This window comes from Rhineura floridana, chromosome 2 (assembly GCF_030035675.1).
Source record: "Rhineura floridana isolate rRhiFlo1 chromosome 2, rRhiFlo1.hap2, whole genome shotgun sequence".
Taxonomy (NCBI): domain Eukaryota; kingdom Metazoa; phylum Chordata; class Lepidosauria; order Squamata; family Rhineuridae; genus Rhineura; species Rhineura floridana.
Genome location: NC_084481.1, coordinates 156,864,114 through 156,882,438, shown reverse-complemented (window position 1 = coordinate 156,882,438; position 18,325 = coordinate 156,864,114). Strand labels below are relative to the sequence as shown.

At 42.5% G+C, this 18,325-nt stretch overlaps 1 protein-coding gene across 1 annotated transcript in view; it reads right to left on the bottom strand.

Moving 5' to 3' along the window:
* Positions 1–13,435, bottom strand: part of F2 (coagulation factor II, thrombin) — a 32,166-nt gene extending 18,731 nt beyond the window's left edge. Inside the window, exons 1-5 of the mRNA XM_061610915.1 lie at positions 13,309–13,435; positions 4,046–4,209; positions 3,508–3,532; positions 1,947–1,997; positions 275–380 (exon numbers count right to left, since the gene is read on the bottom strand). Of these exons, the coding sequence (XP_061466899.1) occupies positions 275–380; positions 1,947–1,997; positions 3,508–3,532; positions 4,046–4,209; positions 13,309–13,387 (425 nt within the window). The 5' untranslated portion in view covers positions 13,388–13,435. The remainder of the gene's footprint in view (positions 1–274; positions 381–1,946; positions 1,998–3,507; positions 3,533–4,045; positions 4,210–13,308) is intronic.
* Between the last annotated feature and the right edge of the window lie 4,890 nt (positions 13,436–18,325).

Below are 18,325 nucleotides of genomic sequence, written 5' to 3'. Positions count from 1 at the left end.
TGGCAGCACCCCAGTCGTCAAACTCCCTCCCAAAGGAGACTAGATTAGTCCTTTGTTTGTCTGTTTGTTTAGGCTGGCAGTTAAGATGCTTTTATTTTGCAAGGCTTTTAGTGTCTTTTATCTTATTCGCTAAAATCCTGTTTCATTTATTTTACTTTGGCTTTGAATGCTCTCTTTTTAAATTGTATGGAAATCTTGTTGTTGTAAGGTATGTTGGGATCCTTATTTTGGACAAAGGATGGTACAGAAACATTTTGCAAGCAAGCAAACTTACTCCGGCTTGTGAGGAAATTTGCTGGACCAGTACTGGCATTCAATTCCCGACTTGGTGAATGAAACAGATCCCCTATAATTCTGCCCCACATCTTGGGCACAGTCACCTATTGGGAGTTCAAAACACAGAATGGGATGAAACAGAAGGGTTAGCAGCATATTTAGAGAGTCAGGACATCTCATTTCACTCCCTAACTTGGGTTTAGACTAATACATGTAGCCAGAGTTAGTTTATAGATGTATGCACATCCCATGATTCATCTTGATTAGGTGACTTAGGGAGGTGGTGGGCTCTAAAACACTGAAGGATTTCAAGAGGCAGCTGGACAGCTACCTGTTGGGTATGCTCTACTTTGGATTCTTGCATTGAGTAGGGGTTTGGACTCGATGGCCTTATAGGCCCCTTCCAACTCTATGATTCTATGATTACTCTGTACTTCAGAAAGGACAACTGAAGGTGTAAACTGACTCAATTGAAAAGCATTGTGTTTAAACTGTCAAAAGAAAGCATTAAACTGACATTAAACTCAGTTGAAAAGCATTGTGTTTCAACTGACAAGAGAAACAGAAACCGCCGTGTGCAATTATATGCAACTTCTATCAGTGGTGTGAGATTGGGATGGACCATTCAGAAGGCAGTCATCAAGTGATCAGCTTCCAAGACACACTCAGGTCTTTATGTATATTATTTTATTTCTATTTATTTAAATAAGTTTAGGCCACCTTTCAGGGAAAAAAGCCCTCCAAAGGCACATGATGTCAAAACATAAAACTATATGTTGAACTATGTTCCATATATAAGATTTGCTCCTAGGCTGCCCTTGGTGCTGAAAAGAAAAGATAGATAATGCTGGGTAAATATCTTTTAAAAATGTATCTGTATTTCATATAGGGAGGAGGAGCCATGCTAGAATTTGGAACAGCTAACATGCTTCATAATTTGTTCAGGGTTGCTGGGAATTGTAACTCTGTGAGGGGTAAACTTCAGTGCCCATAATGCTTTAAGGGATAAAATGTGCTTCAGATGTGGTTTAAAGATACAGCATATACATACACATAAGGAATGTGTTTGTTATAGGCTATATTAAGGTACTTCACACATTATGGCAGACAAACACATGTTTTTAGAGATGCAAATGTGCAGCAAGGAACCAGCCTCTGGCTCTGCAGCTTCTATATTGCATTTGTCAATTTTAAAATTCAGGTTTGTCTTGCTCACAAGTTACAGTATTAGTGTGTACATAGGCTGTTCCCATCCCACCTGGTCTCCTCTTAGTGGCCCTCAGAGGGTCACCTGCCACCAACTGCCCCTATGGGAACAGATCCTGACAATTTGTTGTTTTCACATTGTCTTTTGTGAATTTCTGGATGTAGTTCAACGTTACTTGTAATCTGCATTGGAAGGATTTGTATCCTGAATGTGGGGATGCAAATAATTGTAATGAATACAGTATAATAAACAGAACATAAATAATGCATATCTGCTAAAAATGTCATGGTGTGACATGTCCTTATGGGATTTTAGGAGAGCATAGGGACTCTCCTGCAAGTACTGCTTCTCACTCAGTGATATTGCCCAATCAGTACCTCATTATCTATTTAGAATTTGCCTCCAGTCCCTTCAGAGAGAGCAGGTTCTCAAGGCATCATCGATTCACTGTTAAGCTTCTTACCATTTAGACACTCATCAAGAGCTGCTCTGTGCTGCCTCCGAGACTTACACACTGGGAAAAGAAGAATAAAATTCAGCTCAAAGTGATCTTCAGTTCATATCAGCGTAAGAACAGTCCTGCTGGATCAGACCAAAGGCCTAGCTAGTCCAGCATTCTGCTTCTGACAGCAGCCAACCAGATGCCTATGGGAAGCCCATAAGAAGGACCTGGGCACAGCAGTGCTCTCCCCACTTGTGATTCCCAGCAGCTGATATTCAGAGGCATACTCTCTCTGATACTGGAGGTAACGCACAGCTATCATGGCTAGTAGCTCATGTTCTTTGCTCATGTTCCCAAGTATAAAGCCAACACAACTAGTAGTTGATTCCATAATTGAAGTATGCACTGTGTGAAAATGTATTTCCTTTTGTCTGTCCTGCATCTCCCTTTCCTAACAGCTACAGAATGATCAGGTCAAAAGCAATCTGACGAGTCTTGTGGCTTCCCCAAATTATTATGGGGAAAATGGACAGAGCATGAAAGCTTTTTCACCATCATCCACTTCATTCTCACCAGTCAAGTCATGGCACAACCCTGCGTCCACTTTTAATGGACTTGGGGGAAGTAAATCAACTCTCCCTTTCTGGCTCCAAGACCCAAAAGGATGATATCCCACTGAGTCTCTCTGCCAGGGTAATGGACGTCCAATAGTCCAACAGTTCTCTTTCCTCTCCTCCATGCTACAGCCCTCTGGGTGCCCCCCCATCTGCTGTGGAGGGTTGGGAGACCCTCTGGAGATTTATGAGGGCAGGGGGAGGAGGTCCTATTGCACAAAGAGATGTCTGGTCATGAGACGTTGGATTTCACCCAAACATAGGACAAGGCTGAATTAGGGAGACACTTCTGTCTCCCGTTTTTGAAACCTTTGGCAGCTTTAATCAGTGCCATCTTAATATGTTTTGTTGCTTAAAATTGGCAAATAGCAAGGGATAGGCGACTGGTGAAGAGCTTAATCCTATGCAGAGACAAAGATCCAGCAAATGGAGCAGAGGCATCAGGAGGGGAAAGGCAAAAAGTCTAGTTGGCTGAAGGTTAGACATGAATGGGTGAAGAGCTGTAACATATTAAAACTTTGAAGCATTGGGTGTTGGTGGTTACTGGAGGGGAAGGGAGAGACAGAAAACTAGGAGACACAATTTGGGGGAAATTAGCTGACATGACTGCGGAAAGAGTATGTGTGTGTGTGTGTGTGTGTGTGTTACAGGCAAAGAAGGTCTTAATAATTTGGTCAATTTAACGAGTGAGGCTGGATAAGCTGGAGGAATTGGACTTCCAGACCAAGAGCTCCAAGATCAAAAATGGAAGGAGGAGCAATTAAGAACTGTTAGTATTATGCTTGTAACTTGATCGTCCTATAATAAGTATGCATATGAATAGCTGCTCTAGAGTATCTAAGGCTGATCCTGGCCATTGACTTAGAGATAGACTTCTCCAGATTCTGTGAAAGCCAGATCTTGGAATAAGGTTCAGCAGCAAAGAATGTACAAACACCAGGGTATTTGACAGATTCAAACAAACATACCTGTGTATTGTGTCCAGAATATATCCTGCAAAATAAAATTGTTCACTTAGAAGAAATGCTAAAGATTTACCTGAAGTCAAATAATGCAGTTCTATTGCTGATGTTAGGAAGCCCTGGCCCTGAAAATTGCCTGGATTAGAGAGCACTATGGGCTCTCTGAAGGAAGCATCAGGCATGTGTGTTATAAATCAATAAGAGAGGCGACAGGTTTGATTTTCCTTCTGCTATCACAAATTAAATCTATTGCAATGATGAGATTATATAGCTCCAGCATAATGACCGCATGAATTAAACCAGCCTTCCTCATCTTAGTGCCCTACAGATATCTTGGACTCCAGCTTCCATCAGCCTCAGCCAATATGGCTGATGGTCAGGGATGATGGGAGTTGTAGTCTGGAGGGTGGCAAGTTGGGGAAGGCTGAATTAAATAAACCCATCTCTCCTTAGGAAACTGGGAGCAACCCTCTCATTGGTAGCTGGGCTCTTGAAAATGTGACTAACTAGTCTTGTTTTGCAGAAAGGAACTTCAAATACCTACTGTTTGGATAGTAGACTCATGGACTTCTCGGGCCTCCTCATAGCTGCAAATTTCTTCTAGACACTCCCGTTCTAGATTGCCTTTGCGCATCTCTTCCAGGAATCCCTTGTTGGCTCGTCTTGGGCGCTTCAGCAAGGAGAGTGCTTGCTTCTGATCAAGAAATACTAGCAAGAGCAGAACACCCATCAATCAATCATTGATGAACCAGAGAGAGATTCATCCTTTTCAGTTGTGCCTCTGGAGATTTTTTAAAGAAATGTCTAGACAATCAGTGGGAAGGACCCTAAGGCCAGTCCTCTCTGAGAAGGCAGGGTTATGCATTAATTTGACACCCCAACACAAACACATACAGATCAGACTACACAACCCAGACCACAGTGGGCCATTAGGAGAAGTGCAGAAAGCGGCTACAAAGAAAAACTCCAGATGATTCAACCAGCTGAGTGAGACCACATGGTGTAGGAAGGCAAATTATCATGTCTGTGGTATAAGGTTTCATGCCTCAGCATTCCTGTGCTTCTGTTCCCTTTGTAGGCTCCAGCTGTCTGATTACAAATGTAATGCTGATCATCAACCTAATTGACTTCTTTCTGTCACAACAGACAGGACAGAAAATTACATCAAATTACCAGTTTCCAATTCCACTTCTATAACTCAATGGGTCGTATCCAGCACTGCTGTTCCACTAGGACAGCAGATGTCCGCTTGTGCAACAGACCTTTCCCTTCTTCTCTTCTGTCCTGAAGCCCCTCCCCTCCTCTCAAAATTTGCTCCAGAGGGTTGGAAGAAGACCCATTATATGAGTGGAACACTGCGTGCATAGCATTGGATATAACTCAATATTAATTTCTCTCCAAATTTTCACCTACATGCAAAAAGGTCCCTTTCCTCCACCATTTTTTATTTTATTTCCCTTTGTTTTATTTGCTGATTCTTTTGCTTTATTTACCCATTGGGCTAAACTTTAATCAACATATGAAAATCAACCACATTCCTTTGTGGGGAGGGGATTATTGGGTATGGATATTTGCAAAGAGGATGATTTTGCTTATCTGCTCTCTTAAAAACCTGCTCTCTTAAAAACACACACACTGTACTATTGTTTTTGTTTTCCTATCAGTAATCAATACAAATAATAACAAATAGGAAATACTATTACCAGGCTATTCTGGTCTTAGGGTGGCAGAGCCAGGTCTCTTGCTGAGTTTAATGTCAGGGTTGTGCTCAGAACTGACTGCTTTCAAATGGCAGGGTCTCTTCCTGTGCTATACACACTTCCCCTATTCCTGTTTGTGCAGAAAGACATATGTTCAGCTCTCATGCTGTGATTGCCTCTTTGGTGGCACATGGGCTGGTCTCTGTTTGCCTAACCCCATTATCTGAACCTTTCTAGTCTTCTCATTTTATTTTTCACATTAGATATTACAACTTTCAGTCTAGGTAAAGGGTGGGGGATCTGTGGCCTATGGGTCTAGTTAGGCCCACCTGGCCATTTTGGCCATACCATTCCTACCTGCTAGGATTGCCATGTGTCTGGTTTTCATCCAGAGACTGTGGTTTTGGGGGGTGCTCTTCAAGTCACCCCAATCTCTGGACTCTTAGCTTTCTTTTTTTTAAAAAAAATTAAGTTTCTAAGTGGTCTGGTTCAAGAGATATACACCAAAATGTCACACACACCCCGCAACGTATGTTAGAATTTGGCTGCTCTAATCCCTGCCCTTTCAGGTTTTATCCAATAAGTGAAGTGAGGGTTCTAATTGACAAGAGATTTGCTGACTTCCAGGGAACATCTAGAACCCATTGCAAATCCTGAAAACAGTTCCTTTTCCTGTTTTTCTGTATATCAGAAGTTGAGTGAGTGTATAACTTTCAGGAGCAGCAATATTGCCATTCAACAATAATATACCAGGAAATCTAGAACTGAAGATCACAGCAGGAAGGATCTTGGTAAGCATTCACAGTAAACAATTTCAGTTATTATTATTATTTATTACATTTGTATACCGCCCCATAGCCGAAGCTCTCTGGGCAGTTTACAACTATTAAAAACATTAAAAACAAATATACAAATTTAAAAACACTTAAAAAAATAAATTTAAAAACACATGCTAAAATGCCTGGGAGAAGAGGAAAGTCTTGACCTGGTGCCGAAAAGATAAGTGTTGGCGCCAGGCAGGGCTCATCAGGAAAATCATTCCATAATTTGGGGGCCACCACTGAGAAAGCCCTCTCCCTTTTTGCCATCCTCCCAGCTTCCCTTGGAGTAGGCACCCAGAGGAAGGCCTTTGATGTTGAGCATAGTGTACGGGTGGGTTCGTGTTGGGAGAGGCGTTCCATCAGGTATTGTGGTCCCAAGCCATGTAAGGCTTTATAGGTTAAAACCAGCACTTTGAATCGAGCTTGGAAACATACAGGCAGCCAGTGCAAGTGGGCCAGAATCAGTTTTATATGATTGAACTGTCTGGTCCCTGTTACCAATCTGGCCGCTGCATTTTGCACAAGCTGCAGTTTCCAAACCGTCTTCACAGGCAGCCCCATGTAGAGTGCATTGCAGTACTCTAACTTGGAGGTTACCAGAGCATGGACAACTGAAGCCAGGTTATCCCTGTCCAGATAGGGGCATAGCTGGGCCAGCAACCGAAGTTGGCAGAATGCACTCTGTGCCACCGAGGCTACCTGAGCCTCTAACAGAACCCCTAAGTTACGAACCTGCTCCTTCAGGGGGAGTGCAACCCCATTCAGGACAGGTTGAACATCCACCATCCGGTCAGAAGAACCACTCACTAGCAGTATCTCAGTCTTGTCTGGATTGAGCCTCAGTTTGTTAGCCCTCATCCAGTCCATTGTCGCAGCCAGACACCAGCACATTGACAGCCTCACCTGATGAAGATGAAAGGAGAAATAGAGCTGCGTGTCATCAGCATACTGATGGCGACACACTCTAAAGCTCTGGATGACTGCACCCAACGGTTTCATGTAGATGTTGAACAGCATAGGGAACAGAACTGACCCCTGTGGAACCCCATACTGGAGAGTCCAGGATGCCAAGCAATGGTCCCGAAGCACCACCTTCTGGAGGCGACCTGCCAAGTAGGAGCAGAACCACCGCCATGCAGTCCCTCCCACTCCCAACTCAGGTAGTCTCACCAGAAGGATACCATGGTTGATGGTATCAAAAGCAGCTGAGCGATCAAGGAGAATCAACAGAGTCACACTCCCCCTGTCTCTCTCCCGACAGAGGTCATCATACCGGGCGACCAAGGTTGTTTCTGTGCCAAAACCAGGCCTGAAACCCGACTGAAATGGATCCAGATAATCAGTCTCATCCAAGAGTGTCTGGAGCTGGCCTGCCACCACTCATTCAAGGACCTTCCCCAGGAATGGAACATTTGCTACTGGCCAATAATTATTAAGGTCTTCTGCATCCAGGGAGTGGTCTCACTGTCACCTCTTTCAGGCAGCTAGGGACCACCCCCTCTCGCAGAGAGGCATTAATCACTTCCCTGGCCCAGCCGCCTGTTCCATCCCTGCTAGCTTTTATTAGCCAAGAAGGGCAAGGATCCAGCACAGAAGTGGTTGCACAACCTGTCCAAGCACCTTGTCAACGTCCTCAAGCTGCACCAACTGAAACTCATCCAAGAAATCGGGACAAGGCTGTGCTCTGGATACCTCACTTGATTCACCTGCTATAACACTGGAGTCTAAGTCCTGGCGGATGCTAAAGATTTTATTCTGGAAGTGCCTAGCAAATTCATTACAGCGGGCCTCAGATGGTTCTACCATGTCCCTGAGGCCAGAGTGTAATAGCCCCTGGACAATTCTGAAGAGCTCTGCTGGGCGGCAGATTGATGATTTGATAGTGGCAGCAAAATATTGTTTTTTTGATGCCCTCACTGCCCCTAAATACAGCTTACCATAGGCACTTACCAGCGTGTATTTGCATCCACTAGGAGTTCGTTTCCATCTGCACTCAAGCCATCTCCTATATTGTTTCATCACTGTCAGCTCTGGGGTATACCATGGAGCTGTACGAGCTCTACACAGGAGAGGGCACTCAGGAACAATTGTGTCAACCACCCAGGTCATTTCTGTATTCCACAGTTCAACCAGGGTTTCGACAGGAGCACCGGCTCTATCAGCTGGAAAACTCCCCAGAGCCCTTTGGAAACCATCCAGATCCATTAGTCTCTGGGGGCAGACCAACTTAATAGGTCCCCCACCCTTGCAGAGGGGAAAAGCCGTTGTAAGTCTAAACTTCAGCAAGCAGTGATCTGTCCATGACAGAGGGACTGATGTAAGGCCCCCCACATTCAGATCACCATCTCCATGTCCAGTTGCAAAATCCAAGTCTAGAGTATGCCCTGCTACATGTGTTGGGCCAATGGCATATTGGGACAGTCCCATGGTTGTCATGGAGACCATGAAATCCTGAGTTGCCCTGGATAAGGTGGCCTCGGCATGGATGTTGACATCCCCCAGAACCAACATTCTTGAGGATCTCAACAGTACACCCAAGACCACCTCCATCAGCTCAGCTAAGGAGTCTGTTGGGCAGCGGGGTGAGTGGTATACCAACAGAATCCCCGCTGACCCAACACAAGGTGGAAACACTCCAGACCAGTAGTCACATGGACAGGGTGCTTGCAGAGGGAGATGGAGCTCCTATAGGCCACAGCAACCCCCTCTCCCCGACCCTCAGGTCTGCCCTGATGCTGATCCAGGTACCCTGGCAGGCATAGCTGAGAGAGACTGGCTCCTCCCTGCTCACCTACCCAAGTCTTGGTTATACATGCCAGATCGGCTGCCTCATCCACAATTAAATTGTGAATGAGGGATACCTTATTGTGTGTCAATCTGGCATTTAGGAGCAGCTTCCATAGGTCTGAGAGCTGGCTGATAGGGCAACCAACAAATCTGCAGGTGTGGGGAGGACCGGAACAGGGCACAGCCGTTAACTGCCTGGGCCGCATTCCCCTTACCTGGCAAGTCCTCCTCACAACGGCATATCTCCCTCTACCCATCACTACACTGATTGGGACCCCCTCAAGTCTGTTTTAATTTGGTGCAATTGATACAAGTACTGCACTGGTTACATGGAAAATTTCCTGTTGCTTTATTGGACGTTTGAATACATTGGAAGCATGTTTGATGGGTACAATGAACAAATCCAACCAATTATTTTGAAGTATTGTGATCTACTGTCTGATATTTCCAGATGTAAAGAGAAACCTCTATTTGTATTCAAACGTGTTTCCAACTTGAAAGACCTTTTAGTCCATAGTGATATTGATAAAAATATGAGCGACAGAAACAGGCATTCCATTTTGTCCGATAAAGCAACCAGAAATTTTCCATGTAACCAGTGCAGTATTTGTATCAATTGCACCAAATTAAAACAGTTCACTAATCAGGTTGACAACAAGAGGTATGTCCTTAGAGGGTTTTATAATTGCAATACTAAGGGAGTGGTATATGCTGTACAATGTCCTTGTAATCTCATGTATGTGGGAATGACAACCAGAAAAATCAAAATGAGAATTAGTGAACATAAAAGTTGCATTAAAAATGGAAGACTGCATGCTCCCATGGTAAAACATTTCATAAGCTGTGGACATACTGAAAATGATGTAAAAGTTTGGATTATTTAGAAGGTCACAAGAGTAGGAAGACAACTGGAAGCAAAATTGAAAAGAAGAGAATTATTTTGGATATACTTCTTGAAGATGATGGTGCCAAATGGACTAAATTAAGATTTAAATTGGGCCCATTTGTGGTAACAAGAACCAGTTTGGGCCCTTTTGCTGTAACAAGAAGTTTTTTGGGTTCCTGTATCAGTAATTCCTTGCTGAGTATATGTCTGATCTGCATTTTGGAATTTTTGTATGTTAATTTATAGTTATTTAGACAGTTTATTGGCATACAGGTGGTCTAAGTATTCTTATGGTGGTCTCCGGTAACCCATGAGGGGTTAATGCAAAATAGTTGAGCAAATTCAGCTGAGATATGGCATGTACCGAGTGGCTGGAGGAGTAGTTCTCACAGCTGTGTTACATCTGCAGGCTTACCCTCCTACAATGACTTGGCGGATTAGATATTTAAAATACAGCAATATCCCTGGGATATGTTACGTTGGCAAAATTGTCAATATATTTTTTACAATTGACTGACAGAAGGAAATGGTATGTATTTTATATATTTATAAAATATAATCTCTATATACAAAATTATTTCACTTATTGTTAAAATTTCTATTGTATTAGTTTGTAACTTAATTCACTATTATTTTCATGCAGAACAACTGAGTTAATGAATATCCCACGTATCAGTTCATATCTTAGAACATAATACACAAAAGTAAGTGGATTTATGGCATCTGTTTTAACAGCTGTACAACATTTTTCACTTGGAGGCATTCACCATTAGTAGTTAATGTTCTTAATTTTATTTTTTGCCCTTTGCAGTGTATACTCATCATGAAAGCCACTGAAGAAGACTAATTGTCGAAACGCATTTGGCTATGTTATACATTTTGCAATTTATTACATATGGGCATTGACTTATGCGTATTGGCCACTGTTCACAATTTGCCCTTTATCTCTACATTGATATTATCTTGACTATATCATATATTTTGTATTTTATTGTATACGGGCACCGATTTTTCTATTATTTTGCTAGCCTTTTTTATTATTATATGAAAATATCTATAGGGATTTTATATTGACTGTTCATATACATATTAAATTTTTGATATCATTTTATAATTATATGTCTGTACCTTAACTTTGAGAAGGAATGATCCCATCACTTCAGCTGGACTTGGGAACACAGTCATTTCTATCTTAATTTCCAATCAGAAACTTTTTGTTTGTTTGAGTGGTATGCTCCAAGCAACTGTGGTTGATGCTTAACATATCATGCTTAATGACATCACTAGAGCCCCATCCCCATGACATCATTAGAGTCCCACCCCATGACATCACTAGGGTCCGCCCCTGAAATCTCAGGGTTTGGGATGTTTCTGACCTGGCAACCCTACTACCTGCCAATCGGCTGATGTTATATATATAACACCTAATTTGAGCAGGTAAAGAGAGCCAGTGTGGCGTAGTGGTTAGAGTGTTGGACTACAACCTGGGAGACCAGGGTTCAAATCCCCACACAGCCATGAAGCTCACTGGTGACCTGGAGCCAATGACTGCCTCTCAGCCTCAGAAGAAGGCAATGGTAAACCACCTCTGAATACCGCTTACCATGAAAACCCTATTCATAGGGTCGCCATAAGTCGGAATCGACTTGAAGGCAGTCCATTTCCATTTCATTTTTTGAGCAGGAAAAAGGTGGCTGAGCTGGGACAAAAGGGGCTTCTAAAGTATTGCCTGTCAGCTGTTTGCCAGTACTTCAGAAGCTCCATGTGCAGTGCAGTGCAGTGCTTCTGAAGCCCTGCCAATCAGTTGATTGGTGGGGCTTCAGGAGTGCTGCACACTTGGCTTCTGAAGCACCAATGATCAGCTGATTGTCAGGATCTCAAAACACAGTGCAGTGCTCTTGGCAAGCCACTTGCAAAGAGCTCTGTGTGACACTTTGAACTTTCCAACAATCAGGGGCTTCAAAGCATTGTGCCACCTGACACCATTGTGGTTGCCCCCCATCCACCTGGCAAATATGGCCCACAGGAGTGGGGCAGGTAGAGGATATAAGGATGTGGCCTGCCAGCTGGACCCAGTTCCGCATACCAAGATCTAGCAGCAGTTTCTGAAGGATGAGAGAAAAACTTCACAGGGTACCCTGCAACAGATAGCAGTGAGCTAGAAGTTGGACTGGAACAGATACAGCTTCCTTAGTCTGGTGCTCTGCAATGTTGTTTTCGAACTCCTACTTCATCAACCACTGCAAGCATGGCCAATGGTCCAGGATGATGGGGATTGTAGTCCAGCAAGATCTGGAGGGCACCTGGTTAGGGTAGGGTGATATAGGGTCTCTGACTGAGTCTCCTCTGTTGGACACAGAAACAACAGTGTCTTATAGCAGCTTAAAGACTAACAAATTAGCAGAAGCTTTCATGCACTAGAGTCCATTTCATCTGCATCTGCCATTGCTTTTGCTGCAATAAACTAAGACAGCTACTCCTCTGGAAGTTAGTATCGCAGAAAGAGGGCTGTGTCCACTTCAGCATTAATCATACTCGGAGTAGAACTATTGAAATGAATGGGTATGAGGAACAGAGGTCTATCAATTTTTGTGGGTCCACACAATGTATAATTGAGTTGGATGCAATCCAGAGAACACATGCTGCTTCTCAGAAAAAGAGTAGTAAAGGGATAGTAAGTGGTTCAGCTCCCCTCCCCAATACACACACACTCAAAAAGGTATTCAAGGCCTGGAGAAGTACATTTTATCTCCTGGTGGGTGCAATGTTTCTGTTAACTCCATTCAGGGTAAAGAACAGTCGTTCTGTTGAGATAAAGAACTGCAGCAAGAGGGACTGATTAAGGAGCCTCTTCTCTCCTCCCACCCCATACTATCAACCTTCCAACAAGAAGCATGGAAAAATACACACTTACGCACTTCTGTATGGTGTAACTCCTGTGTATTCTGTACTCAGGTACGCATACTCAAATATACAAGTAAAGTAAAAAGTGCCAGGCAGGGAAATTTCAGTCACAGCCCTGCCCTGCCCACCTTCATCTTTTTGCAACAATCACCCCAGGTCTTTCCTGCTTCAAAGCTGGGAGTCTCTGAAATATGGAGTGACATGAATGCCTCTCTCCAGCTGCCATGTCCATTCATCTCAGCTCTGCCTTGGCAGTCTCTTTCAAATGGCTGCTGATAGGGTGAAGGGCTGTAGCTGAGTGCTAGAGCCTCCCCTTGGCATACAGAAGGTTCCAGGTTCAATCCCCAGCATCTCTGAGCAGGGCTTGGAGAGACCCCCATCCCAAACCCTGGAGAGCTGCTGTGTCAGTGTAGGCAACAGGGGCTACATGAACCAATAGTCTGACTCAATTTAAGGCACTTTCTTATCTTCTGTCTCCTGGATGCTTGAACTCCCAAATGTGCTTCTAATGTAGGAGGTCTGCAGATGAACTATTAACTAATTAAGATTTGCTCTTCTAGCCTTGCAGCACAATACTAAGCATGTTTTCTCAGAACCCCTAGTTCAGCACCCCTTGCCTAGCATGCATTTTTAGGATTGTTTGCTTACAGTATAGTGGAATTTTTGTTGATCTATTTTCTTCCTTCCCTCCATATTCCTGATACCTTACCCTGGTCATAGGTCAGTGTGAGGTGCAGAAGGCTGGCAAGGAGAAGGGTCCTCAGCATTCTGGTTCTGCTCTGCCCCATTGTGTGTGCTCCTGACTGCAGGAGAATTGCAGAGGAAACAGAGGGACTATTGCAGCCCAGCCTGAGTTAATGTTGAACCAGAATGAAGAAACAGGAACCAGGTCACAGTGTGTCAGGGACAGTAAGGCTGAGGATCTCATTATCTCACCCATGCTGGCTTCTCTCCCTCCCTCCCTTTATTGAATTTTTGGTTTCAGCTATCTTGGTGGCATAAGCAACCAACTGAACAAGCAGGATCCCATGCATATATTAGATCACTTGGTCTCAGAACACCTAATAAACATGACTTGCTATCTTGTGCTTTATTAAATAATATACATGTCCTATTATAAAGCGTATTTCTTAAAGCACAGGACATTTGGCTGCCCTGTCTTAAAATACAGGAATTACCATATGTTTAGGGAATCCTGTTGCAGAGATTTCACTCAACTGCCTCCACATGGTCTATTTCCAGTCTTAATTTCTGTGATCCTATTCTGGAATACATCTGCTCACAGGATCATACACTGCCATTCAGGGTGTAATTTCTGAACAACTTCCTGGCAGCCTGGAAATTCCTTTTTCCCTGGTAGTGAAAGCCTTACATGGTGATTGACTCACTCAAATTGATGGAGCAGAGTTGGTTAAAGATGTAAGACCAGAACATCGGACTTTAGTTGGGATTTTGTTAATTGCCAATAAAATAATATCAGCTAAATGGTGTACTCAAATAATTCAAACAGAATGAGAATGATCCAATAAAATCTGGTATCTGGTCACAAAAACAAAATTAACTGAAATGGTTCACTTAAGGGAAGGTAGACAAAGAAATGAGCAATTTGAGAATCAGTGGTCCCCCTTTATTAAGTACATGTAAAAAGAATATATATTAGAATTATTTAAAGCTGTTTAACAGCTGTCAATAAATTAATAATTTGATTATTTATACTATATAAATTTAAACATGCAACTTAATATACATTTTAAGAGAATGTTATATTTATATTTGTACTTGCATGATATATTAAGAAATAACTTTAATCTTAATGTAGAATCATATAAAAGTTTGCACGAGTGAATATTGGATTGTGCGGTGTAGTATGATGTGTAAACTGTGTTTGTATCTTTATAATAAAAATAAAATAATATAGTTAGCTTGTCATATGAAGCAAAGACAAAGGACTGATTCACATATACATGTACATCACTCTTGACAGCTTATCACTTACTGACTTGTAGTTTCATATGTGAGAACTGCCTTCATGGAAACTATTGCTTTAAGTAACATGAGGTGAATATGTCAACCTGCCTTATCTTGAGTCACACCATTGGTCTGTCTTGCCCAGTATTGTGTACTCTGACAGCAGCTAAGATCCAGCCCTTCTGAGACCTTTTTACCTGGTGATGTATAGGTAAAGCCTGTTTATAACTTGAACCATGGCCCCATCCAGTTTAGCTTTGTTGGGAAAGGAATCTCGTATAAAGCATTAGGAAAAAATCATATGTAAAAATGCCAATATCATAATGACTTTTATTAAATTGTGCAATTGCACTTGGAATACTGTGCACAGTTCTGGTCACCACACCTCATAAAGGATATTGCAAAGCTGGAAAAAGTTCAGAAAAGGGCAACCAAGAAGATCAAGTGGTTGGAGCAACTCCCCAACAAGGAAAGGTTACAATATTGGAGGCTTTTTTGCTTGGCGGCGAGGAAAGCAAATAAGTGACAACATGATAGAGGTGTATAAAATAATGCATGTTGTGGAGAAAGTGGAAAGGAGAGAATATTTTCTCTCTCTCTCATATTAGAACCCAGGGTCATCCAATGAACTTGAACAGTGGGAGATTCAGGACACACAAAATGAAGTACTTCTTCACATATTCACAATGGCTATCAATTGACTATTAGGGACGATGGGTATATATTGCCTCCAGTACTAGAGTCAGCATCCCTCCAATTACCAGCTGCTAGAGAACATGAGTGAGAGAGTGCTATTGTTCTGCTTGTCAGCTTCACATAGGCATGGGGTTGACCACTGTGGGAACATACTGCTAGACTAAATGGACCTTTGGTCTGATCCAGCAGGGTTCTTCTTATGTCCTTATCTGTATTTATCTTATCTGTGATTTCTCCTTTCCACATATAAGTTACACTTGATATTGCATGATGACCACCATACATGCATATGCCTGCATTCTACAAGTCCTTCACCGAGACTAATTCTTTTGTGGTTCGAACACTAACTTTTAAAAAAAAGTTATCTTGATCAGCCACTTGGAACAGGCTTTTAATGGGTTTACATAATTTTCATACATATGGGTAATTCTTCTCAAGATTGCAGTGGAATTCCTTAAAGACACATACAATGATCATTACTGAGATTGAGAAAAAGTTCATAAGGTTCTAAAGAGCAGAGAAAGACAGCTAAACTCAAGTGCTGAGAGCACCATCCTATGAAGAAAGGCTTGAGAACATAGGGTTTTACTTTAAGGGGGGGCAGGTTTATAATATAATGAATGTTGGGAGAGAGCAGCTAAAGAAAGAAATGTCTTTCTCTTTCATAATACTGGAACTCAGTGTGGTTGACTGAGAGTAGCTCCAGGACTTATAAAAGAAGCACCTCTTTACACAGTACTGGACCACAAGATGTGGGGACAGTCACTAGCAGGTTAAATGCTAAAAAGGATTAGACAAATTAAATGGAGGTGAGGTTCATCATAGGCTAATTTAGGTAAATAGAACCTCCACGTTCAGAGGCACTATATCTCTGACTACCAGATGAACAGAACAATAGGGAGTGACTATTACTCTGTTGCCTTGCTTGTGAGCTTCTAGGGACATCTGACTAATTAACTTCTGGAAACAGAATAATAGACTTGATTAATCCAGCAAGACAATTCTTACATCATGTTCACTTTCCATGAGATGAGTTTCACTGACAAAATTATTCACTTAGGGCCAATACATTTATGGTCCTTGTGACCAAATGTCTCTTGATTCTTGGACTTCTGAGGAGTAGCTTAAGGCCATAGACTGAATTAGCCATGCATTTCTGATTGAAAGAAATTAGGAACACTCAGCTCAACATTTAGAATTTAAGTCTTTGGAGATTTCAAATTAGCATGTTTTAGTTAAACTAGCATTTCCCCTGTCCTCATCTGAGACAAAGTAAGTGCAGGAGGAAGTTAGAAAACTACCAGTCCCAGAACCCTTTCTCTTGCTCCTTTCTGTCTCTCTTGGTCTTCTAGTCAGTATCTGTTATCTCTATCACAGGCAAGTAAATATTGGCATTAGGGCAGTTGGGAAGTGACTCTTTCACCACTTGTACAAAGAGCAATTACACAGTCCTCTCCCAATGGAGTGCAGGGTTTGAAGAACAGGGAGTCTCTCTCTTTTACACACACACACACTATACAAGAGAGAGAGAAAGTCAAGAAATGTCTAGGTCAGGGCTTAACTAAGTGGTATTTTTAGCAGAGCCTGAGTTCAGCAACGGGAGAGCATCTAGAAAGAACAGCTGTGGCTTGTCTATGAAGGGAAACCCCCCTTGAAGAACATTCATAAGCTGTTAGACTACAACATTGCTTCCTGTTCCTGCAACAACTTCATGAACCCAAGCCTTTGTGGGGGCTGAGATCTGGCAGATGGATCAGTCTAATAACCCTTCTTAGTCTAGCATTTCTCATACATCCTCAACTTGGCTCCCTTCTCCTTTATATTTTATGCTACTATCTCCACTCCCCTATCACTGTCCTCTGGTAAAGCAGCAGCCAATCCATCAGGTTGCAGCAGAAGATGGGACGCAGGGCCACTCCATAATCTCAGCTCAGAGGTCCTCTTTGTCTGGCTCTTCCTCTCCTTGAAATGTTTCCATTCAGGCTGGTCTAAGAACTTTGTAATTTAAGAAATGGTGTGCAAGTGTGCTTGTTCCCCTCCCATCTTTTTTCTTTTGTGTTGGGTCTTTTAGATTGTAAGCCTGTGGGTATCTTGTTTGTTCTTGATCTAATATAAGCTGCTCTTGAGCCTTTTTGCTTGAAATGGGGTAAAATACTGTATTTGATTTAAAGAGACCTCCGCTCTGCTGCCAAGATTGTAGAGAGCCACTGTGGCTCAGATACAGCATTCAATTAGGATAACATAGGTTTATCCCCCTCAGCCTTCTTGGCCTAAGCTATCACATGGGATGCTGTAAGAATAAAATGGAAGAAGGAACCATGTATACCACCTGGAGCTCCATGGCGACTAGAGAGGCAGGATATAAATGCAATGAGATGGCTTTTTGCCTTTAGCTCCATGGTTATAGTGATGCAGATGCTTGTATGAACAAGAAACTCTTCCTTTTAGCAGGACTAGTGATCAGTTCTCTCTCTGCTTGGATACAGGCAGAGTTTGGATTTGAACTTAAGGAGTGGGCTGCATCCAGTAGTAACAGAGCAGCATGCGAACATCAGTTCATGCACAATGGTGTAGGTGAAACACTTGTAACTAGTAGAATTTGTATCACTTACCAGGATTTATTCTATAAATCGTGGAGAGTTGCAGTAATTTCCCTCCCAGCATTGCAGCATGTGAATACTCTTTGGGGGGCCACACTCTGGGAAATGCTGGCGTCATTCCTTCTTAACATTCACCCATTAAAAAGCATTATCACAAAACCCCAGCACCTTGTTTGAAAATCATGTATCATGTGAACAAGCAACTGCACTTAAGACCAGCACAAAAGCGCCAGTCCCCCACATTTGTGGCAGGTTAGCTGTCCACAGCCAACAGACATGCTTGACACAACAGCTATGACAGAAGATAGATATTTTGATTCGTGCATGGACTTCCTGGGTTTTGGCTCAAGGGGGTAACTTCACAGTTGTGTCAATATTTGATATATGCAAAAACTGCATCACTCTCCTGAAAAAGGCAAAAAACATACACACCAGCCGCTCTAGATTACTACTCCATATCTT